The sequence below is a fragment of the Ursus maritimus genome, unplaced genomic scaffold, assembly GCF_017311325.1.
Source record: "Ursus maritimus isolate PB19 unplaced genomic scaffold, ASM1731132v1 scaffold_34, whole genome shotgun sequence".
In the NCBI taxonomy this organism is placed as follows: Eukaryota; Metazoa; Chordata; class Mammalia; order Carnivora; family Ursidae; genus Ursus; species Ursus maritimus.
Genome location: NW_024426008.1, coordinates 271,380 through 294,378, shown reverse-complemented (window position 1 = coordinate 294,378; position 22,999 = coordinate 271,380). Strand labels below are relative to the sequence as shown.

General features: G+C 41.9%; 1 protein-coding gene across 3 annotated transcripts; it reads right to left on the bottom strand.

Moving 5' to 3' along the window:
• Positions 1–793: 793 nt before the first annotated feature.
• On the bottom strand, positions 794–5,726 carry CTSV (cathepsin V). Of its 3 annotated transcripts, none has more exons than XM_040620137.1 (8): positions 5,648–5,726; positions 4,366–4,505; positions 3,942–4,064; positions 3,695–3,841; positions 3,311–3,535; positions 2,680–2,845; positions 1,942–2,059; positions 794–1,176 (listed from the first exon to the last, which is right to left on the bottom strand). In XM_040620137.1, exons 2-8 carry the CDS (start codon positions 4,492–4,494, stop codon positions 1,077–1,079), a joined length of 1,008 nt encoding a protein of 335 aa, XP_040476071.1. In that variant the 5' UTR covers positions 4,495–4,505; positions 5,648–5,726; the 3' UTR covers positions 794–1,076. The 3 variants fall into 3 exon arrangements, with proteins under 3 accessions (XP_040476071.1, XP_008710039.1, XP_008710041.1); XM_008711817.2 differs by lacking the exon at positions 5,648–5,726 and adding an exon at positions 5,467–5,606; XM_008711819.2 differs by lacking the exon at positions 5,648–5,726 and adding an exon at positions 5,493–5,602.
• Between the last annotated feature and the right edge of the window lie 17,273 nt (positions 5,727–22,999).

Below are 22,999 nucleotides of genomic sequence, written 5' to 3'. Positions count from 1 at the left end.
GTATTTACTGCCTGTATAACCATTTGCTTAGGCTGTTTTGTTCCAAGTTTATTTTTAATTCAGAGATTAGGCAGCAAGCCCAAGGCTGGCCTAGTGATCACTCATCCATCTTCCCAGGCCAGGGGATGACTTCCGTAGCCCACGTTCATCTCTTGTGGGTCTGTAACACATTTTTTCCAGTTCTTACCAAGCATTTGAGACTTGTTTCTCACAGCCATTAGATTTACTTTTGCTAACACTGGGTAACAAATGAAGCTTTTCCTAGAAGAGTGATGTGGTAAGTCAAAGATTTGGCAGAACAAAGACACACAGATTTGGTCATCTAGAATCTGGTCCTTATTCAACTGCAAAGTAGTCACATGGTTTTCACCAGCAATTTAAAGAGATTGCTTCAGTAACTGGCTTGAGATTTTATCCCCCAACCTTATTAGGTTTTAACCATCTTGAGTCTGAGGATCTCCTTATCTAGTATCTAAAACCCAAGAATCTGTATGTCTATTCATCTATGTCTATTCACTTTTCTAAAGAGTGTTAACTATTAAAACTTTACTGAAACAATTTACCTTTGTCCTTCCAGGATGCCCTATTTTGCCAGATTCAAGGGTTGGGTCAACACAGCCAATGGGCAGCTGACATAAAATCTGCATATTTATAACTAGAAGATCCCGAGGGCCACCCAGTGTCCTCCTAATGCACCACTGGCATATTCAGTTATGTCTTTATAACCCAGTTATACTTCCTGACTACACAAAAAGTAAATGCACTGAAAACAGAGAAGTTTCACCTCTACGTATTGAATTAAACTTTTTTATTTTAAAAGGTAAAGTTTTATATATCCTTGAAAAATGAAAATTCCAAAGTCTTAGAATTAAGTAATGAGTCTTCAACATTATGAAGCTATTTATAACAGTAATTAAAGTGGTGGTAATATTTTACCCTTATAAAAATGTCACAGAATTCAAATCACAACTTGGATCCTCAATGATTCAAGTGTCTTATCTTCAACAATAAGGGTTGGTCAGTTTTAAGATAAAATTCCGGCAGATATGCTGTCCTCAAGTCCTCTGAACTCCTGGTCACACAGTGGGATAGCTGGCTGCCGTGGCAATTCCGCAGTGGTTGTTCTGGTCTTTGGCCATTTTTACGTAGCCATTATAGCCCCATTCTGGACCCCAACTGAAAGAAGAGCATATTTTCTGTTTTATACAAAGAATCAAGTACACATTAAGTTCATTAATAATAACTAATAATTAGAATAGGGCTTTCCACTTACCAGGCACTAGTCTAAGTGCTGTTACATGTAAGTATATTAATTCCCATTAATCCTTAACATTTTAAGGCAGGAAACTGAGGCAGAGCTAGGATTCCAATGTAGTAGTCTGTTTCTACAGGCTATCTTATACCTCATCTCAATTAAAGAACTTTAGCAGTGACAATTGATCCTGACAACCCTCAAAGCCTCAGAAAGTTGGGAAGCAGCATAAAACGACAGGGCCACCAATGGTAACAGGAAGGATGCACAGAGTCCACTGGACTCTTGGAAAAACCTTTCCAACTTAAAAAACCAGCAGTTCTTTGTGCTCAGTATAACTTGTTAAAAACCTGGACACAGAAAAAGGAAACCAGCCTTAACCTTACAGGTGCAAAATCCTTATCTGTAACTCTTAGGGCCAGATGTATTTCTGAGTAAAAAAAAATTCAGAATTTAGAAATGCAATGTTACAAATGCATAATAATTACAACAACCTACAAAATCTTGTAATCTTGTAATCAAACATCAGTATGTTTTATCTTTATAAAAATGTCAGAGTGTTCACTCTTATGTGGGAGAAAGACCTCTGGGGTTTCAAAGTTGAGCGTTTTTGGACTTGAAATCAAATACTGATTCCAAACAAACATGCCCTTTTCAATTTAATATGTATAACATTTGGAGTTTTATACCTGTTCTTGACGATCCAAAATTTATTGTTATTTGAATCTGTTCCTTCAAAGCCATAGCCAACCACCAGAACACCATGATCCAGGTCTTTGCTGCTGCAGTCGGGATCATAATAAATGCCTAGGAGAGTACAATTCAGTGTCAGGGTAAGAGGCTCCAAGTGACATATGACAGTAACTCATCCCATCTACCACAGTTAAGAGAGACATCTCAAAATTCAATTAAATGTCCTAAAAAAATGCCAAATAAAGCTTAAATACTTAGCAAAAAATTGTTATGGCCCATAAGAAGGAAAAGTCAAACTCAATTTACTAGAAATCAATCCAAGATATTTTCTACTTGAAAAAAGTACAAAGATTTCCAATAGTAAGATCTAGTTACCAAGGCTAAGGTCATTTAGCCACTCTTCTTTAGCATAATCCTTTCTATTCCTAAAAGGAAACAGCACAAAACAATGTACCACCTGAGCCACAGAGCTCTTTTAATTCTATAGTGAACAGTTTTTGGAAAAAAGGTCCAACAACTGGACAATTATTTGTATTTACAGAACTACACAGCCATTTAAAAACATTTAGGAAGAATTTGTCATGAGAAAATGCCTAAAGTATATCAAATGGAAACATCACTGTATTCAATGCACACTCAAATTCTAGTCTTGGAAAGCAGGACTCCGAAGTCAACCACGGTGGTTTTCCAATTTTGCCTGCCTGAATTTCTACAGTAAAAATGTAAAGACCTACCTGATTTATAGAACTGGAACGACTGATGGCCTGCATCAATAGCAACAGAGATGGGCCCTACAGTTGCCACTGCCTTCATAAGGGCCTTCTCCCGCTGAGGGACGTCCACGAAGCCGGTGTCATTGGCAGCAGAACACTCAGGCTTGTACTTACAGCTATCTGTATCCTTTTAAAGGTAAATGGGAAAGAAACTTGATCACCACCATCCAGCTCCTGGGGAACACGAGTTCTAGGACCTCAAGACTCAGCAGTTTGCAGCTTAATGATTTCCAAGTGGACTTTGTTGTAAGTTAAAAGCAAAATGCTACTGGTTGATTTGAAATTGAAAAATCAGCAGATGTTTCTTCAGTGAAACCCAAGTCTACTTCTCCGTAAGAAATTTTTCACTATGGAGAAATCTGCATTATGCACGGAATGGTATAAAAAGTCTCCACGTTACATAGAAGTAAGAACAGCCATACACAAACCATCTATTCAGAGAACCTGTGCAAAGGCTGATAATTTCTAGTGGCAGTTCTGTCAGTTTGCACCTAAAATGTGAATGCTAAATAAAGTGCCTGTTATCTTTGAAAATGTTCAGTTCAACTTTCAAAATCAAGGCTGGAATAACAAGATAAGGAGCTCCATTTACCGTTCCAAGATATGGGTAAGATTCCTCTGAGTCCAGGCCTCCATTGTCCTTAACATACTGGAAGGCGTTATCCATCAGGCCACCATTGCAGCCCTCATTGCCTTGAGACCGAGAACAGTCCACCAGGTTCTGCTCACTCAGTGACACAAGTTTGCCAGTTTTCCGGAACATCTGTCCTTCGAGGGCACCAGTTGCACTAAAAGCCCAACAAGAACCACACTGACCCTGAGAATAAAAAAGTTATCAGTTTACAAGACAACAATAGCCCATACACCTGACTATTCTTAAAACAAAAAAGCAAACTGATGTCACTCCACAGTCTACCAAAGCAAGGACACTAATCCCTTTTGGCTTTACTCGTAGGAGATCTGCTAAATATTATACCTGATTCTTCACAGGAGTTACATAGCCTTTCAGAGTCCAATCCACAGATTTGGGGATCTCAGCAAAGAGAGGCTCTTGGAACACCTTCCCTTTCCTGGGCTTCTGGTTTCGAAAGCCATTCATCACCTGCCTGAATTCTTCATTGGTCTTTAAGGAGAAGTAAGTAAAATGTTGAAAAAACAAGAGGTTATTCTGCTAAAGAACAAAGAGGAAGCACAAAAAGTTCAGCAATCCGTGCCACACTCACCATGTCACCAAAGGCATTCATTGCCATTGTGAAGCCATGTTTCCCTTGGCTGTATTCCCGATTATGCAGTTCAATCATCTTCATATTCTTCTCCCACACTGCTCTCCTCCATCCTTCTTCATTCTAAAGCAAATATATAACTTATCTTTATTTCTACTTAAAACCGAGCCCATCCTCTCACCAAGTGGATTTGCAGACGGATAGGGAGAAAAACCACTGCCACGAATGGCTTTGTATTTCTGTTGGACCTGTTCTTTAACAACCAAACACCAGAACTTATGCCCATACTGTACTCAGTAATGGGTGCCATGAAGTTCCCGCCTTGGTAAAAGCTGGCCTCTAGATGCTACTCTCTACCTATAAAGTCCCAACAGCAAGGGCCTTTCTCTTGGGGTCCCTCTGGACAATTTCATGTGTTACCAACCATGCCATATAATCTCCTGTGCGTTGCCTTCCACTGGTACCACTGTTCAGTTAAGCTCTGATCGAGTTTTGGAGCTGCTGAGGCTACTACTCCCAAGCAAAGGACAGACAGGAAGAGTGAAGGATTCATGTTTCAAAAACCTAGTAAGGAAAATGAAATGAAGAGTCAATGAGACTGATCCTTTAAAAAAAAGCCATCCTATTTTATCCTGAGATGTTGTGGAGTAAAAACACTTAAATCATCTTCCCGAAGGCTAAGGATGTGGGTGGAGAAAAACAGGCCAAGGACTTAAACAGTGGAGGTATGATTCAGCCATCAACTGAAAAACAGGCTGACAAGTGCTGTAGGAATTGAAACTGACTTCATTCTAACAGTGCAATGACAATTTAGGTTTTTATAGGGGTCTCAGAATCTTGACTCAACTAAGAAACTGTTAGTCCAAGTTATTTACTGAAAATACCGAGGTAACCCAGGAAATCTTATTTACCAGGGCACCTGATCCCAAATAGGGGGAAGGCCCCCCCAGGACTTAGTAGCCACCTCACACTTTTCTTCTAGACTAATGTACAGCATGGCGTTGATACAGGCCTTCGAACCTCCGGTTCTTTAATGGAAAACTTCGTGAAAAGGCCTTTCCAGAAGTTGGGCAAGAGTGCACTCAATGCTCCGCTGTCCTCACATGGGGCCTCTGCCGCCAACACTCCCATTCACTCCCCCAAACCGAGGACGTGGTCACGAGGCACAAGGGAGTCTCGAGCCCCCAGTTGCCGACCCGGGCAGGGCCAGGCTATGCCGGGCCTCAGAGCACGGTCTCAGGCGCGGCCAAGGGCGGCGCGGCAGGTGGGGCCGGGCTGGGGGGCTCTCCACCCTGCTCGCCGCCCTCAATTTCCAGAGGCTGTTGATGGACAGCCGCGCAAGGAGCGCCGGGCCCCGCAGCCAGCGCTTAGGTCAGGCTGCGTGTACCTCGTTAGCAAGGCCGGGCCCCGCAGCGTCCAGCTACCGGACCTGTGCCCGCCACGGCCCAGAGGCGGACCGGTTCCTGCACAGCCTAGGACCTCCCGGTGGTCTCTGCGCCGCCCTGCGTTCCCCAAACCGTCCTACCCCGACTTCCCCTCCTCAAGGATTACAGGATCCAAGTAACGTCGACTCAGCCTCATCAACTCCAGGCGAGCGGATGCTCTAATTCCCGCGGATCGCACCCGCCCCTCGGCCGAGCCCCGGGGTGGATCCCCTCCTCCAGTCCCTGTCCCGACGCGCTCGGTCCCCAGTCTGCGACGCTGACCTGCGGCGTCCACAGCTGCGCAGGCGCACTCCACAGACGCACGCAGCCCTTCCCGGATCGCCGAGGCCTGGGATTCTGGCCGGGTTGCTCCTGACTCAGCCTTTAAGGTCTCTGGAATTCGGCCCGCTCGGCCCCGCCCTTACCGCCTGCCCGCGCGGCGATTGGCTGCGCCGGCCTGTGGGCGGGGCCTCCAGGCGTGGGACTCCCAGCGCGTGACGCGGCGGGGTCTCAACTTGTTCCAGGGCAGCTAGGGCCGGCTTCAGTGGGCGAGGGGATAGCGCTGAGGGGGGCGAGGCGGAGGGTACGGAGACCTGGGGACCCAGGTAGAATCATGACCCCGAATTCAGGAGATCGGCGGGTAGTTCATGAAAGGAAGCTTACAGGGAGCCCCGAATGGCTTTTCAGTATCGCTCTGCTTGTCCTTTAGTTCTGGAGTTTTGGGTTACAATTTCCCGTAGGTTTGAGAACAGTATAATCTAGTGGTTCCTGTTTATTCCGAGCAAAGGTGGGGCGGGTGGAGGATGCAGGATGGGATGCCTCTGGGTTTGGGAAGAATTTGGAGTGGACTGGAAATCCCCCAAGTACGGGACGCGATGGGCAAGACCTAAATCCTTGGAATGGGCGGACAGATGGGATGGGCGTACAGGGAAGGCGTGGCGTTTTGTCATACTTCTCTCCTGTTTCTCCCCCCTCTTCCCTCTCAAATCTTTCTCAAAACCAATCGAAACAAATTATTTACAGAAAAAAATTGGTTTAATAAAAAGGAGAAAAGCGGTTAAGAAGGGTGGAAACTTACATTTTCCTACACTCCAGGGATTGATGGTTAGGTCTTTCTCAGTATCCAGTGCTTCTCTTGAGCTATAAGGAATGTGCTTTAGTAACACTTAATATCCGTGTTTAGGTTATGCAGTGTAAAGAAGTGTTTTAGTTGGAGAACAAATATATACAGTTGACCCTTGAACACCGTGGTTGTTAGGGGCAACAACTCCCCTTACAGTTGAAAATCTGCATTATAACTTTTGAATGGCCCAAACCTTAACTACTAATAGCCTACTGTTGGCCAGGAGCCTTACCAATGACATAAACAGTGGACTAACACATATATTGTATGTTGTATGTATTATATATTGTATTCTTATAGTAAGCTAGAAAAAACGTTACTAAGAAAATCATAACGAAGAGAAAATACATTTACAGTATTCTAGTGTATTTATCGATGTAACTAAATTCCACATTTCAAACCTGTTGTTCAAGGGTCAACTGTAGGTAGAGATTTAAGGAAATTAATTCAGCAATGTTTCTAAAATTTTTTTTTTAATTGCGTAAGAAACACTCATGGTAGAAACTATATTTTAGAACATGAACACCCCTGTCCTCTCCTTCCTCTTTTCTAGGCATATCTTTATATATATATTTTTTCTTTTTACAGAAATGGAGTCATAGTGCATGTCAGTTTGTACTTAGTTAAAATTAAATTGATAATCTTTGTAGAAGCAAAATCAGACAAATAAATATTTTTAAAAGTCAACTTATTACAAATTTCATTTTATGTCCTTTGAAAGTGGAGTCCTTTTCATCTCACACACAGCTAGGGGCCCAAAGTTCTCAGGTGGTTACGGAAGTATATTGCATATGACTGAACTTTGGTTTTTTGTTTTATCCTTTAAAAAAAAAAGTAATCATGGTGGTTAGCACAAGCATCCTCCACATGTGGAAATAAATGAAGGCCACCCGCATGATACAAAAAGAAGACAATTCAAAAACAGCCAGAGTGAGGGAAAGCTTTAATTAGGAAAAAAAAGGGAGGCTTCTGTAAAAGGCTGTCGTCACCGGGAAGCTGGAGGACGAATAACTAGAAATGGAACCTCATTTATGTGATTGGTTTGGGGAGAATATTTGGATTTCTCTGGTTTGTCCTGGGTTGGAAGTTGGCAAGGATAAATTGAGAACCATTCAGCAAGTCCTGACTGTTCTGAGACTGTAGCCCAAGAGGTTTCTTTTGTGGGTCAGAGTTCTTTGTCATGTAAAGTCTGGCCTTTGTTTGCTTGTTTACTCAGTCAATCCCAAGAAATCTAAATTATTCCAGCAGGTGGGTTTTACAGTTGCCCTGGGGTCACAGCTCCATAAGATTGCGCAGGGTGGAAAAACCTGCTACCGCGGGAATGCCTGCACCTTAGGCAATAGTCTGGCGGGAGGCTGCCGAGCAGGTGCCGCTCCAAAGAGTGGTATCAGCTTCGCTTGTCGGAATGTGATACAAAATCAATGGAGGACAAAATGGTCTCTAGAGCAAATATGCTCAGAACCTAAAATTAAATCAAGAAATATCTAAATTCAGGAGAAATATAGGAGAAAGCCATCTGAAGATATTTTTGCTCCAACTCATGACATGTACTTTTACATAGTCTGTTAAGTACTGCATTACAGAAATGTGTATTACTAACCATTGTGTTCCTTTTCTGCTTATTCTACTGCTATTCCTTTGCAAAATAACTAAGATGGGTGCTAATTTAAAATAGTCACATTTTAATCAAGCAACCAAGACTTAGCTCTGCCTTCAATAAAATTCAGTTGTCAGAATTTCCCAGTTCCTGTTTAAAATGCAGTTTCTGTGAAAGTATATTCTCACGTGCATGTCTAGATTTCTTTGGCTCACCAGTAAAACAGGATATAATTCTTTACCTCATCTCTGGAAATTTTAAACAATGGGGCAATGAACAAATCCAATGAAATGTTATTCAGGACCCTGGGGCCGCTTAACACCTCTCCCCAAAATAACAACCGCTCCAATTTGTTTAAATTCAATGAGCCAAGATATTAAAAACGTTGTCCAGACAACCGTCCATTTGTAAAATGGTTTATTATATTTTATAATTTTATGAAAATTATGATTAGATGTTCCTATGAAGCCACTTATGAAATAATTTTTTTTGAGCTACTGTAACCTTGTCTTTTCTATATGGTTAAACAGTCAACCAATTCCTTAAGTAAATCAATCGAGAATTAATTAAATTCTTACTTCGTGCTCATTGTCCTCTCCTGGTATAAATTGTGCATTTACACATTCTACACGTAACTTCACTAACGGCTTTACTGAAGCTCAGCCTTTCCATTTTAAAATCTGAGATTTACTACGGTAATTTCGATTTCACAGCATGCGAGCACAGCCATGATCAATCTCATTTAATGAGATTACGGCAAAGCGTCTTGATGTAGTAGATAACAAAACCTTGGGGGATTTTCTCCACCGCCAAGACTATAATTCACAAACTTTCCTTTGATTGCCAGAGGATCTCTTCCTCAAATCTGAAAAACCAGTCTTTTCATGAAACAAGATGTATCAGTTTCTTATGGCTGCTGTAACACATTTCCACAAACTTGGTGGCTTAAAACAACGTTCTCTCACGGTTAAGGAGGGCAGAGTACAGAATCGCATCATGGGGGTCGAAAGCCAGTTGTCACAGGACCGTGCTCCCTCTGCAGGCTCTACGGGAGAACCTGTTCTTCTCTTCCAGCTTCTGGTAGCTTTAGCCACTTCTTGGTTTGCGGCACATCACCCCAGTCTCTGCCTCTGTGGTCACATTGCCTTCTCCTCTTTTGTCTGCATCAAATTTCCCTCTACCTCCCTCTTATAAGAACCCTTGTGTTTGCATTTAGAGCCCATCCACATAATCCAGGATATCTCTCCCTCTCAAAATACTTAATCACATTTGCAAAATCTTTGCCAAGGTAAGGTAACATTTACAGGTTCCAAGAATTAATCTCTGGTATCTTTGGGGGCCATTATTTAGTCAACCGCAACATGGCATAAATAAAAACTAGTTTCTTGACAAGGGTGATCAAAACTGTGGTCAACATCTTTAGGCTAGCTTGACTAGGACAGCTAGCCCATAAACTCTACGTGACCTTCCCACTCTGTAAATTTGCTCATGTCCCTATACAGATATTTCCTGCCTTGACTCTCCTGTTAGTGCAATGTTTGACACAGTTTTTTAAGTTTCAAGACTCCTACACAGCAGTTTTTATTACCTCTTCCTTCCCCAAGCCCCCTTACTCTTTCCTCAGCCACCTATCCCAGGGTCTCTGCATATAAAAGCATTGCTCACCCATCCTTTTCTGAAGACATTTCTGGTTTGTGCTTTGAGCATCTCCCTATGGCAATTGCCCCCATTAATAAAGTCTTCCCCTACAAAGGTAGGTTCTTGCATTTCTTCCCCTGACACCTTGAATCATTTTGGTAAGGTCCCCTCCCGATGGAAATATCACTTGTGCTATTAAGAGTCAGTTTGCACATACATGTGCCAGGGGTTGTTCCGCAGGAAAGGTATCTACTTCTGGAAACTAAAGTATTATTAGAAAAGATTCCTGCAACGATGATAATCGTGATGATGATAATGATGATAGTGACCATGATGAGGATACCAACAGCTAAATAACGCTTAGGCACCAGGCACTGTTCTGCGCATGCTCTAGCTGCTCTATCATTGATTCATCACAACACCCCTGTGACAGTGATTCTCAAACTCGAGTGAGCATCTGAATTACCTGGGGACTTGTGAAACCTGATTGCTGACCTCTATCCCCTGAGTTTCTGATGCAGCGGGTCTGGCAGGGGTTTGAGAATTTGCTTCTCTAACAAATTCCCAAGTAATGCTGATTCTACTGGTCAGGGACCCACTTTGGGAACCACTGCCCTAGGAGATGGGTGCTATTGTTCACCCCATTTTATAGATGAAGATGGTCACGGCGTGGGGTATACAAAATCAAGGGTGATTCAGGTTCCTCTTTAGAGTGAAGAAATAACCTAAATGTACTTTAGGACAGCAGGATTTAGAAAAGGAAGCTGGACTTTGGGGGACTTTGCCCTCTTCCCTCAGCCCCAGCCCCTATCGCTTACTTGGCAAACTGGACTCTGGGTGCCAGGGGGCAGCAGGGGAAGTGGAAAATGATGGAGGCCATAGTGAGATAAAGCGTCAAAGTTCCCCAGGACCAGGCTCTCCACTTGCCTGGAGCCTTACCTGGCATTAGGCTGAAAGGAAGGGAAGACCGGTGAGCCATGCAGAAGGCATTGCTGCCCTCCCTGGGCTGGGCTTCCACATCTTCCTGCCCCACTACCTTCCAGGAAGATGTTTTGCCCTGTGCCTCCTGGGTGTTTCCTTGCTTGATCATTTCTTGAAAACAAAAGCTCTGTTACCTTAACTATGATCAATTCATTGTCAGATTTTAAGTCTACCTCTGATGGCAATGCTTCAGTGACTCAATGGTTTTGAGAAGCTCAGGTATTTAAAAAGTGAGGTTCATTCATTCACCAATTCTGGAAACACACACGTAAAGCATTCTTTTTTAAAAATTTGAGACCATAAAAAGGAAATAAAACTGTGTACTCAAGCATCCCCAATTCCCTATATAATCCCCTTAAAACCAAAACCAGGGAAATTTTTTCAATAGAAACTTTGGTAATGTTGCTGAGTCACTGACTCCACTCTGGTGGTTTACATTTGTTTTCTCTTCTGTCATGTGTTCCCCCTCTGCCCTCGCCTATCTACCACCCCTCACCCAACGGTTGCTGACTTCTTATCTTGGTTTCATTGTCCTCAAAGCAGACCTGTAACTGTGGTCTTAAGTATATCGAAAGTTAAATCCATAGCATCCACTGAATAAGCCAGCTTTTATTTTTGAGAACTAACTCACCCTGTGAATAAGGAATCTGGGGTGCCTGGGTGGCTCAGTTGGTTAAGCCTTTGTCTTCAGCTCAGGTCATGATCCTCAAGTCCGGGAACTGAGTCCCACATCATGCTCCCTGCTCAGTGGGGAGTCTTCTTCTCCCTCTGCCCTTCACCCTGCTCATGCTCTCTCAAATAAATAAATAAAATCTTTAAAAAAAATAAGGAATCTGACTTTTCTTCAAGATCGCTGGTAGCACAGTCAAATGAAATAGCATGTAAGAGTTCAGTATAGAATAGACAGCTCTGATCCAAGGAAGCAACAACTACTTCTTTTAAATGTATTTATTATTAACAGAATCCTGTGCCCAGATGATGTTCTTTTACTCTAGGAGAATAAATTAGGCACATTGCAGAATGCCCAGCTCCCCCCCAGAGTGTAGTCCCACTGCGCACTGAATTAGTAAGTCTTGGAGCCTGGTTGTCCTGCCTGAGTGTTTCCTTGCCCATCATCCCAGGTTTCTCATCCAGGGAGCAAGATCACACAGGATGGTGATTCCAAAGCTAATTAGCATCTACACTGTGGATATGGCATGTGTGTCTTCTAAATCTACCCACTCCTCTGCACAGTGCCCTACCCCCTGGCCAAAACTTTCCCAGTTTGTAAATTTCCATGGGCTCAGTGTAGAAGTAATTGACCTGCAATGCTCAGTTATGGTGTCAGTGATGGTTTGCATGACTCCGTGGAAAGTCAGTGGAATTTGACAGAAAATTTTGGGAAGTAGTAAAGAAGAGTTTTTCCTCCAAGTTCAAAGAGGGAAATGGAAGTAAGCAATCGTCTGAATGACATGAGAAAGTGTTTTACTTGTATCAGGAGGACAGGCAAAACTAAGTTACATGTCTTGTCTCCCCAGCAAAAGCGTCTTGAGGGACAAAGACTTTGTTTTATAGTATTGAGGTCCCCAGAATGTGATAGATATCACTGCAAATGTAAATATCACTGCAAAATGGCAATTATTGGGCCAAGAAAGGAATTATTGACCATTTGGCTAAACTTCTTGGGGACCCTGACACTTGGCCCAGAGCTCAGTGGGTTTCAGGTGTACTTGGGAAACTTCTCTCACTCCCAGGATACAGAAATCCTAGATCCTCCTCACTGTCCTTGAGATGCTTGGAAATGCCACAGGGAGCTTAGCGAATCCTCTTTCCTTAGAGAATCCCCAAGACAGCAACTAGCCATCAAGGGTCTCTTAAGGCCTGTACACCCAAAACCTTAGGGTGCTGGTGGATTCTAGAACCCTGCTGGAGTCCACCAGGGCAGTGTAAGGGGTCCCTGTGGGTGGCCTCTTGGGATGGTAAGCCAAGTGGCTACTATTGCTTGCCTGATCCCAGGGAGTGGAGACCCTTTTCTGCTGTTCCACTCCTTGGTGAACCCTAGCGGTTCATTGAGGAGAAAAAGAAATAGTTGGAGGTGCATAGGAGAAATGGTAAAAATGAGCATCGAGATAGGACTCATATTAATCAAGTGTTTAATCCAGTGAGTTCCAAGAATACTAGCATAATTAAGTCATTTGATGTAATATTGTTGTATTTCCCACTGTTGAGCACTCTAAAGAAAACTTTCTGTAATCACAGTGGGGGTTCACCATCTAAAAACAGATCATTTCAGGACACCTGGGTGGCTAGGTTGGGTGTCTGCCTTCAGCTTGGGTAATGATCTCAGGGTCCTGGGATCAAGTCCTGCTTCTCCCTCTGCCTGCTGCTCCCCCTGTTTGTGCTCGCTCTCTCTCTCACTCTCTCTCTGACAAATAAAAAAATACAATCTTTAAGAATAAATAAATAAAAACAAATGATTTGGTTGTTTTGCCCAATTTATGAAAGGGAAAAAAATTGGGAACTATCTGAATTTCATTTCTGTTTTATCTTTTTGGGTTGGAGAAGCAATGAAAAACCATTAATGCTTTTTTTTTTTTTTTTATTTTGGTAGGGAGGTAGAGGAGAGAGCTGATAAATAAGGATGCCTGCTGTAAATACTAAACTTCTACAACCAAAATTACAGAACATCACAAAGCTTCTATTTTAAAATCTTTTGATGTTACAACCATATCTGCATTAAAACAGTCAATGGAAAAATGACAGACCAATAAACAACAATTTCCAGTACTTCCGGACCCAATTTACCACCTGATTGCACCATCTTTGGAAGATAGATAACTCCAATCTCATCTTTGGCAGGCATAAACTTTGCACAAATAATTTACTTTCTCCAAGCCCTGATTTCACCCATTATAAAATGTGGATAGGGGTGCCTGGGTGGCACAGCGGTTAAGCGTCTGCCTTCGGCTCAGGGCGTGATCCCAGCGGTCTGGGATTGAGCTCCGCATCAGGCTTCTCCGCTGGGAGCCTGCTTCTTCCTCTCCCACTCCCCCTGCTTGTGTTCCCTCTCTCGCTGGCTGTCTCTATCCTGTCGAATAAATAAATTAAATCTTAATAAAATAAAATAAAATAAAATGTGGATAATACTAATGACCTTATAAGGTCGTATTAATAATTAAATGGGATAACATGAATATTGATATAAGCAGACATTTATAGAATTTCTTCCTTGAAAATTGACATATCTTTGAGAAATATCTCAATCCAAAGGCACACTAGCATTGCAGCAAAAATTGTTGCCGTTGAGATATTGTGTACTGACCATGCTTACAGCTTTGACCATTATTACATACTACAATCCTACTGTAAGGCATTAGAGGAGCCTGTAACTTGATTCAGAGGAAAAGCTCTCAATAGCTATAAAACCATAGGAGCTGGCATTCTTCCCCTTCTGGATGGTCCTCTGCCAGATTTCTTACAGTTTTTTTTACCTTACTGTCCTAGGAAGCTCTCCCTCCAGGGATTCACTTGGACTGATGGATGCACCCTCTAAGAACAGTGATAGAATTGCAAAATATGCTTCCATTCCATTTGAGGAAAAGTGGTAGGTATAAGACAAGGGTCTTGAGGAGTTTAGCTTAATTTATACAGCACTGGCTGAGAGCGCCAGGCCTGAGCCAAGAGTGACATTAAGACTGGCCCTTGCCCTTACTGCTAGCTCTCTAGCCAGGTATGTGGAATTGGGTGTTCTCTCCATTTCTTCCTTTGCGAATGACCTGCACTCTGTTCCTCCTGGGGATTCTGTATAAGGTGTTGAAGAGGGAAGGGCAGGGGCTCAGGATAATGACAGTACAATGGCTGTGACGTAGTGTTGGAATGTAGGTGAGGCTTGGTGGGGTGAGGTCCAGAGCTGACAACCAAGAAAGAAATCTTGAGAAGTCTTTGGTGCAAAATGGTGGTTTTATTAAAGCACAGGGACAGGACCCTGGACAGAAAGAACTGCTGCGCCAAAGGGGGTTGTGAGGGGTGACTGATTATATACTTGGGAATTGGGGGAGATGAGGAAAAGGGAAGTTTTCAAAAGAACTTTCATATGCTTTAGAGGACCTACAAGATACTGCAGGCCTTGCCATTGTCAAGTTAAGTCGTTTTTCCCTCTAGCAAGGCATATTAACATTAAGGCAGTTGGGAGGGTGCGTGGGTGGCTCAGTTGGCTAAGCCTCTGCCTTCGGCTCAGGTCATGATCCCAGGGTCCTGGGTTTGAGTCCTACATCAGGCTCCTTGCTCAGTGGGGTGCCTACTTCTCCCTTTGCCTCTTTCCTCTGCTTCTGCTCACTCTCTCTCAAATAAATAAACAAAATCTTAAAAAACAAAAAAGACAGTTGGGAGAGCTTCCTGGAGGAACATTATACTCGGGCTGCTTCAAGTATTTGTTATAAGGACATTTACTTTTATCTACATTTCCTTCTGGAAGTTAGATTAGTGATAAGAATGCCTTTTTCTTGTAAATCCCTAAGACATTTGTAAACTGAGGGAGACTCATGCCTTGCAACACTATAATCTCTATAAAGTTAACCATTTTTTTTCCTTCCCTTGGCTTTAGAGGTTCCTGAGGAATGTCACACATACCCCACCCGGGAGTGGGGGGGGCGGTTTGCGTGGTGTCAGCTTGTGCTTTGTCCTCAGCTTGCGTTTCCCCTCCCTCCTCAGTTGGATTCAGGAGATGATGTTTGCCATACATTCATTCTATGAATCCTTACTGAGTCCCTTGTATGTCAGGTCCTATGCTGAGGAATCAAAGATGAACATACACTAATACACTCCTTGCACTGGGGAAGCTTACATCCCATGAAGCAGTAGGTATGAATCAAATATTACTTTTGGATGATATATAGACTTGTGCTTTCTTTCTTTGCCATTGACCTAAAAATCTTGGCAGTTTCTCATTTTGTGGGTCCCCAAGTAGCAAGGTTTCCATGTAGCCATCCCATCCCCCTGATAGGGGGAGCCTGAGAAAGTACAGCAGCCTCCTCTTCTCCGGATTTCTTCAGGAAAAAGTGAAGTCCTGAATGACATGAAATAAAAGACATTCTGACCAGGGATGCATAGTGTTCTCCATCATGGATCAAACGTGCCTGGTTGATTCAGGTATTTCTGCCCAAACTCTAGGACCCATTATCTGTCACCTGATTCAGCTCTAGCTCATTCTATTGTGACCTGCTCTCTGGTCTTTATTTTCAAGGGGTTGCCTCATTGCACCATTGATCCTATCTGCCCGTCTGCCCGAAGAGTCCCTGTGGTGACCTCACTATTAACCTTTGCAGGTCCTCCTGTGTTCACAGAGAAAACAAGGATTGGTATTCCAATCTGAGAGAACAGGCAGAGGCATGTGGTGCAAACTTTCAAGTTTTAACCAAAACATCAGTACCTTAGAGTTCTTTCTCAGGAGGCAATATGCTCATCTGAACAGAATGGGCATGAAATCCATCCCCTGCCCACCACCAAAGGAACTGGCAAAATGTCTAGGATCATAAATGGCATCAAATAATATAAGATCTTCTATTTTAGGTTTAATACTAAAGTATAGATATCTTTCCATGACAGTACACAGAGCATTCCAGTGTTCACCCACGCTATAATGACTTTAATACTTTTAATACTTTCCTTTTTCTCTTATTGATGAACATTTAGATTTGTTTTTCATTTACAAACACCACTGCAATGAATATTTTTGCACACGTATCTTTTTTTCTTTTAGAGAGGAGGAGAGAGAGAGTGAGAGAGAGAGAAAGGGAGAGAGAGATGGGGGAGGGGCTGGGGGAGAGGGGCAGAGAAAGAATCTCAAGCTGGCTTCATGCACAGCACAGAGCTGACATGGGGCTTGATCTCACAACTCTGAGATCATGACCTGAGCTGAAATCAAGAGGCAGGCACTTAACTGACTGAGCCACCTAGGTGCCCCTTACACATGTGTCTTTATGAGCGTGTGCAAATATTATAAAGCTAACTTCTGAAAATGGAACTACTTGCTGAAGAAAGTTATTCCAATGTGTATTCCCACCTGTAGCCAATGAAAATGTCCATTTCCTCAGAATTTGTAAACCATCTCATTTATAAGCAAAATGTGATCTAATTGCTGTTTTACAACATTGAGACCCCAAGGTGCCAGAGACTTTACATACACAGTTGGAATGGATTTAATTTAGTTATTCCTCACAACAATCATGTGAGGTAAGAACTGCTGACCATTTTACAACTGAAAAACCAAGTGTGAGACAGCTGTGTGCCCTTAGGTAAATGATTTAGGTACGCTGTGCTTCCATTCCCCTAGTGGAAAATAGAAGTGGTAGCATTGTCTTTATTACATGGATGTGATGGTCAGTTTTATGTGCCAATCTGGGTAGGCTATAGTCCCTAGTTATTCAATTAAACACTAATTAAACTCAAATAAATGCTGATTTATCGGCTGTGCTGATAAAAGTCCCCATCGGTTGACTTTAAATAAGGAAATTACCCTAGATAGCCTGGGTGGGCCTGATATGCAATCAGTTGAAAAATCTTAAGAGCAGAGCTGAATTCTTCTTGAGTAAAAAGAAATCCCATCTGTGGGCTTAGTTGTGCTGGAGAGTTCTAGCATGTTTCTCTTGATGGCCTGCCCTGTCCAGTCGGGGTGCCAGGAAGAGCCCATATCTCCTGCTGCCCCACACTGGGCAGCTTGAAGGGCAAGCCTTGATCGACTGCACTGGGACAGATGTGTGGCTGGCTTCCCAGGGAGACCTTGTAACCCACAGGGGTTAGGTTCTATTAGGTGACATCGTGTGACACCACTTCAGGTGCACCACGAGGTAAGTGGGCTGTCCTGTACCAGTCTCAGTGCCTAACCACCAAGAGCTCAGTCCCTGGGGAAAATACATCTTATTTGCCAAACAGCCCATTGGATACCCACTAAGGGCATACAACCTGCTTGTCAACTGGAGCTACCCTATTTTAATCTCTTAGAAACCTTTGAGAGAGCTTCTCAGACAGGCACTAGTGGACTTTGTTGTTCAGTTTTTTTATTCTGCCTCTATCCAGTACAAGATAGAATGGAAGAAGATATAAAGCAGCAAGAAATAATTTGGAATCAGAATGGTGACAATGGTAAAGAATAGTCTTGGTTCACTCCAGTGCCCACCTCAAGTCTCTAATTAAAGCTAGTAAGTAAAAACATTTGTGTTACAGTTCTCCTCTGATAATTTCAAGAGTGTTTTTGTTCCAGGGTTGTTGTTTTTTATAGAACTCTTTGAAATTCCCATGGCTTAACCTACTGAATCTTCTTTGGAATCTTCAAATTCTCCACATCTTTAGAGACCTGGTGGCCACTCACTGGCCATGGACATTGTAAAAGGATCCTGGAGATTTCAGATTAGTGGTCAGCAAAAGCCATCCCAGACCTTTAGTCTGATTCTTTGATGCCCGGAGAGACTGGGAACCTTTCTCAGGATCTTTCATGTGGAAAGACCATCTGCTCCATCCTCTGATGCAACATACATAATCACTGTGAAGCTCAATGGTGAGTTTCAATGAGTTTATTCTACCATGTGTGACCCAGGTAGGTTTGGACTTATAGGTATGTTTGCATTATGGTTCATATTCAAATGCACAGCTCCAATAGTTTACTTTATAAGTTGTACTCTTTGTCTTCCTTGTACTCTGTCAAGCACCAAGTACAGTGTCATCTCTGTGTGGATGCTCTACAAACTCTAATTGGTACCGATCAGGATAATGATGTTGACAAATGACTCCATGAAACTGATGAATCATTTGGTGGAAGAGGCTGGGTACAGCAGTTATGTAATGTTGTCACCAAACAGGTAATGTTTCATACCTCAGAGCAACACAAAGCATTTTGCCTGTCAGTGTTACTATTTCCAGTCAGAGACAAAAAGGCATCTTTGAAGAGAGTAGAACTTCTTTATTTTTTAAAAATGTATTTATTTTAGAGAGAGAAAAAGGGAGAGCATGAGTTGGGTGGAGGGACAGAGGGAGGAGAGAACCTTTAAGCAGACTCCCCGCTGACCATGGGTCTTGGTGCAGCCTTGATCCCAGGACTCTGGAATCATGACCTGAGCCAAAATCAAAAGCTGGATGGTTAACTGACTGAGCTACCCAGACATTCCTGAAGAGGATAGAACTTTTGAATGATATTGACACTGTAAGCAGCTTCTTAAAGAGATACAGCTTGTTTCCTTTGGTGCAAGCTACAACTAAACCCTGCCTCTCTCCTGAGTTCGCAATCAAATAAACAAAAGATGAAGCAAGAAGTTTGAATCAGCTAATAAAAACAAACTAATTCACATGAGTATTATCACTTCAATGGTATTGTTCCTACTCTCCTATTGAAATGTCTGGACCTTTTAAAATAAGTTGGCGTGGCACAGAGAAGTTTACAAAAAAGTTTTTGATTTATATAGGAGATTGCTGACATTCAACTATTTTTGACCTTCAAAATGGCAATTTCACGTGGTTCAACTTAATAAAAGATTTAAGAATTCCTTTAATTGGAATGTGTCTATATAAATATAGATAAATACTAAAGCAAAGAAGTAAATTCCTAATACTTCCTGGCAAATTCATAATATTACTTTTGGTTGATCTTCTTTTATGGGCATAGGTGAGGTTAAAAAAAACCAAAACCTCTTTATATGTTTTCTAAAATATTAAGTTTTATCTTAATTTTTAAACAAAATTAAGTCAAAACCTAAACTTAACATTTAAAAGAAAAAGAGTTAGCTAAATATTAGAATTTTGAACATGGGGGATTTTTTTTTCTACAGAAGCCAAAATCTAGTACTTAGATGTATTTCTTTGGATAATCAGACTCTTTATTATTTTAGATCAGGGATTACAAATTCGTGGCCAAATCTGACTCATAGACAGGTGATATTCAGTCTGCATAATCATTAACACTTCTACAAATGTGAATAACATCATCACTCTCCAGTTACCAAAGCCCTTACCAGCCTCTACGGATTCCCTTTCAGAATTTATTTACATTTTCCTTCAGAGTCTTCCAAAACATTTCAATTTGCTGCTCGGTCTTAGATGACATTGATGTCTCATTGCTTTTGCTCCTCTGATGAAAACATTCTGAGTCAAGGAATTAAGAGGAGAAACCCTGTTCCCGCCATAGATTTCACTTCATGGCCTGTCTTGCTCTGAGTATGAGGAAAAGGAGACAAAAATACCAGAAGATGCTTACCTTCTCATAATGACAGGCAAATTAAAATAAGCTATCTTTCTATTTTTAACCTCTCAGTTTTGCAAAAGTAAAAAGATTGATGATATTTAGGGTTGAGGAGAGTGTGGAGAAATGGAAATTTGCTGGTAAATTGATGCAATTTTTCAACAAAAAATTGGAGGTGTTTATAATTTAAAAAAATGTACATACTGTTTGCCTTTGCAAATCCACTTTATCCTACAAAAATAGTCACATAAGTGTGGAGAGTACACATTTCAAAGACTTTAATTGTACAAACATAGTTTGTAATAGCAAAACAAAAAATAAAAACAAAACCCCCCTGCAAATAATCTAAATATTTATCAGTAAGGAAATGTTTGATTATGGTTACATATGATGGTTTAAAAGAACGAGGGGGTGCCTGTGTGGCTCAGTCCATTAAGCGTCTGACTCTTGGTTTTGGCTCAGGTCATGACCTCAGGGTTGTGAGATCGAGTCCCTGCATCGGGCTCCGTGCTGGACATGGAGTCTGCTTGAGATACTCTCTCTCCCTCTTCCTCTGCTTCCCTTCCCTTCCTGCCCCCAGCATATGCACTCTCTCTCTCTCAAAAAAATGTTTAAAAGAATGAGATGTATCTGTGTGTCACAGGAAGGTGTCAAGGATATAATATAACTGAGGGCAAAAGCAAACTTCAGAACACTTCATAACATGATTTTATTAAAAAATAGGAAAGGTAATGGTGTACGTATACTTTGATATGCAGATGTAGGCATATGCATGAAGTTTAGAACAGTGGTACTCAACTTTGCTGTCCAATGCCAATGTCCAATGCCCAGGAGACATTTGGCAATGTCTACAAACGGTTTTGAATTTCATGACTGGGGAAGGGTACTATTGGCATCTAGTAGATAGAGGCCGGGGATGCTATCAAACACCTTGCAGTGCATGGGACAGCTCCTACAACAAAGAACTAACTGGCTGGAAAGGTGAAGAGTGCTGAAGCTGAGAGACACCAGTCTAGGAGAATGTATAGCAAACTGTTGCTGGTCATCATGGGGGGATTAGGAAGTTCTTTTTATGTTATTTTGTATTTCGGTGTATTACATTTCTTTTTTTCCAATGTATTCCTTCGAAATTAAAACAAGTGAGAAATACTGGGCCTTAGCTGGGAGAGAATTACAGTTGTAGGAAGGCCTTACTCATTTTCATTCACAATGATGGGCATTCCACTTCCAACAGTTGGGAAAATAAGCAATAATTAAAAAATTGAGGCAAAGTAGCTCTTTTGGGCAAAGAAGTATATATCTGTAGATAATAAATTTGCCCTCTCAGTATTGATCTTGCTCCATTTAGATGGTCAATTTCACATTAGGTAATCAGTGTTTCCTTACCCTGGATTACCTCTATAAAGGACTCCAGTGCTGTCTGCTCACATGCTCTCTCCAAGCACCGCACAGGACTGAGATCTCACACACCCATGTGGTGGGGAGCTGAGGGCAGCCTCAGGCCAATAGTCACAGAAGCAGAAGCCCTGAGTCCCTCAGCCCTTGTGGAATTGAAATTCTGCCAATAACCATGTGAGTGTGACAGAGAATTCTTTCCTAGCCAAGCCTCCAGGTGGCTAAGCCTGTCAGATGCCAGAATTACAGCCTAGGAGAGGCCCTAGAGCAGAGGAACTGCTAAGTGTCTGGACTCCTTCCCCATAAAAACTGTGAGATAAGGAATGTATGTTGTTTTGAGCCGCTAAGTTTGTGGTAATTTGTAATGTAACAATAGATAACTGCTAAAGTTGTGAAATTTTACAACTTTTGACAATGAGTCAGAGCCAAAGCAGTGGCCTATCCCTGAATTTTCCTTTGCTATGGAGGACGCTGTAATGTCATTCCGCTGGCCAAGAGATTCTACTCAGGACAAAATTCATGGGTTAAAAGGAACCACAGGAAACAAAATCACCTCCATTACAAGTTGGGGCGTTTAGGGTGTGTGTATGTTACTGACATAAGCACGATCCTCAAGTGTGTTTGCACCGTAAAATCTTTTTATCTGGTGTGTAGCTATTACCCTGGACTATCACAGAGAACCCAGGTGATAGTCCACCAGGCTCCCTTTGGTTTCTAAAAGCTTCCAGGGGAGGAATGCCCTATAGGGAGGGTGCTTCTCTTACCTTTATGAGAAATCAGCTTCCGGGGAACTAGACCTATTGAAAGTATTTTGAGGTGAATCGTGTCAGCCTGTTGACAGAAGCACATGAGGCCTAAGGTTTCAAGATTTCAAGGAGTGAGTATCATCAGATAAAGAGTGCTCTAAAAAACTGACGTCCCCATGGCGTAAGGACCTCCTGCATAGGTGTCCACCTTCAAGGATGTCTTCTTTTAGCCTTAATTTTACTCTCTTGTTTTATTATGAGCTACGATCTTACTTTGAGCTCCTTTAAGGAACATAAATTATTACTATGATTTTTAATAACACTAATAAAATAGATAATGGTGAGAGTTATTACTTTCTGATCATTTACTCTGTCAGGCATTGTTTTAAGTGACTGGTGTAATTACCGTAGAAAGCGTTCCCTAAAAGAACTGTAGTTAATAATAATCATTATCCACCACTTCATGGAGGAGGAAACTGGATTTTATGGGTGAGGCATGACTTGCTGTGGATCATGTAGCCATCTGAAGTGGGGACAGGGAATAATAGCCAAGTGAGGTCATTAAGCATTGACTGTCTCACCACGAAATGAAGTACTGAAACTCACCTATATAATTTTTTAAATCAATCAAGTCATAATTTATATACCGTAATGTGTGCAATTTTCCATATACTTGGATGAGTATTGAAAATTTAGACGCTGTGTAATCACCACTATGTATATTTAGACCTTTTATCCTAAAAGATCCCTTGGTTCCCTACCTAGTCAACCCCCACCTCTACCCTCAGGCAAATTGCTAATCTGTCTTCTATCCCTCTAGATTAGATTTGGCTTTCCAAGAATTTTGTATAACCATAATCATAGAGTTGTACTCTCTAGTGTCTGGCTTCTTTCGCTCAACATAACGTTTTAAGATTTATTAGTACTGTTACGTGTATTAGTAGTTCCT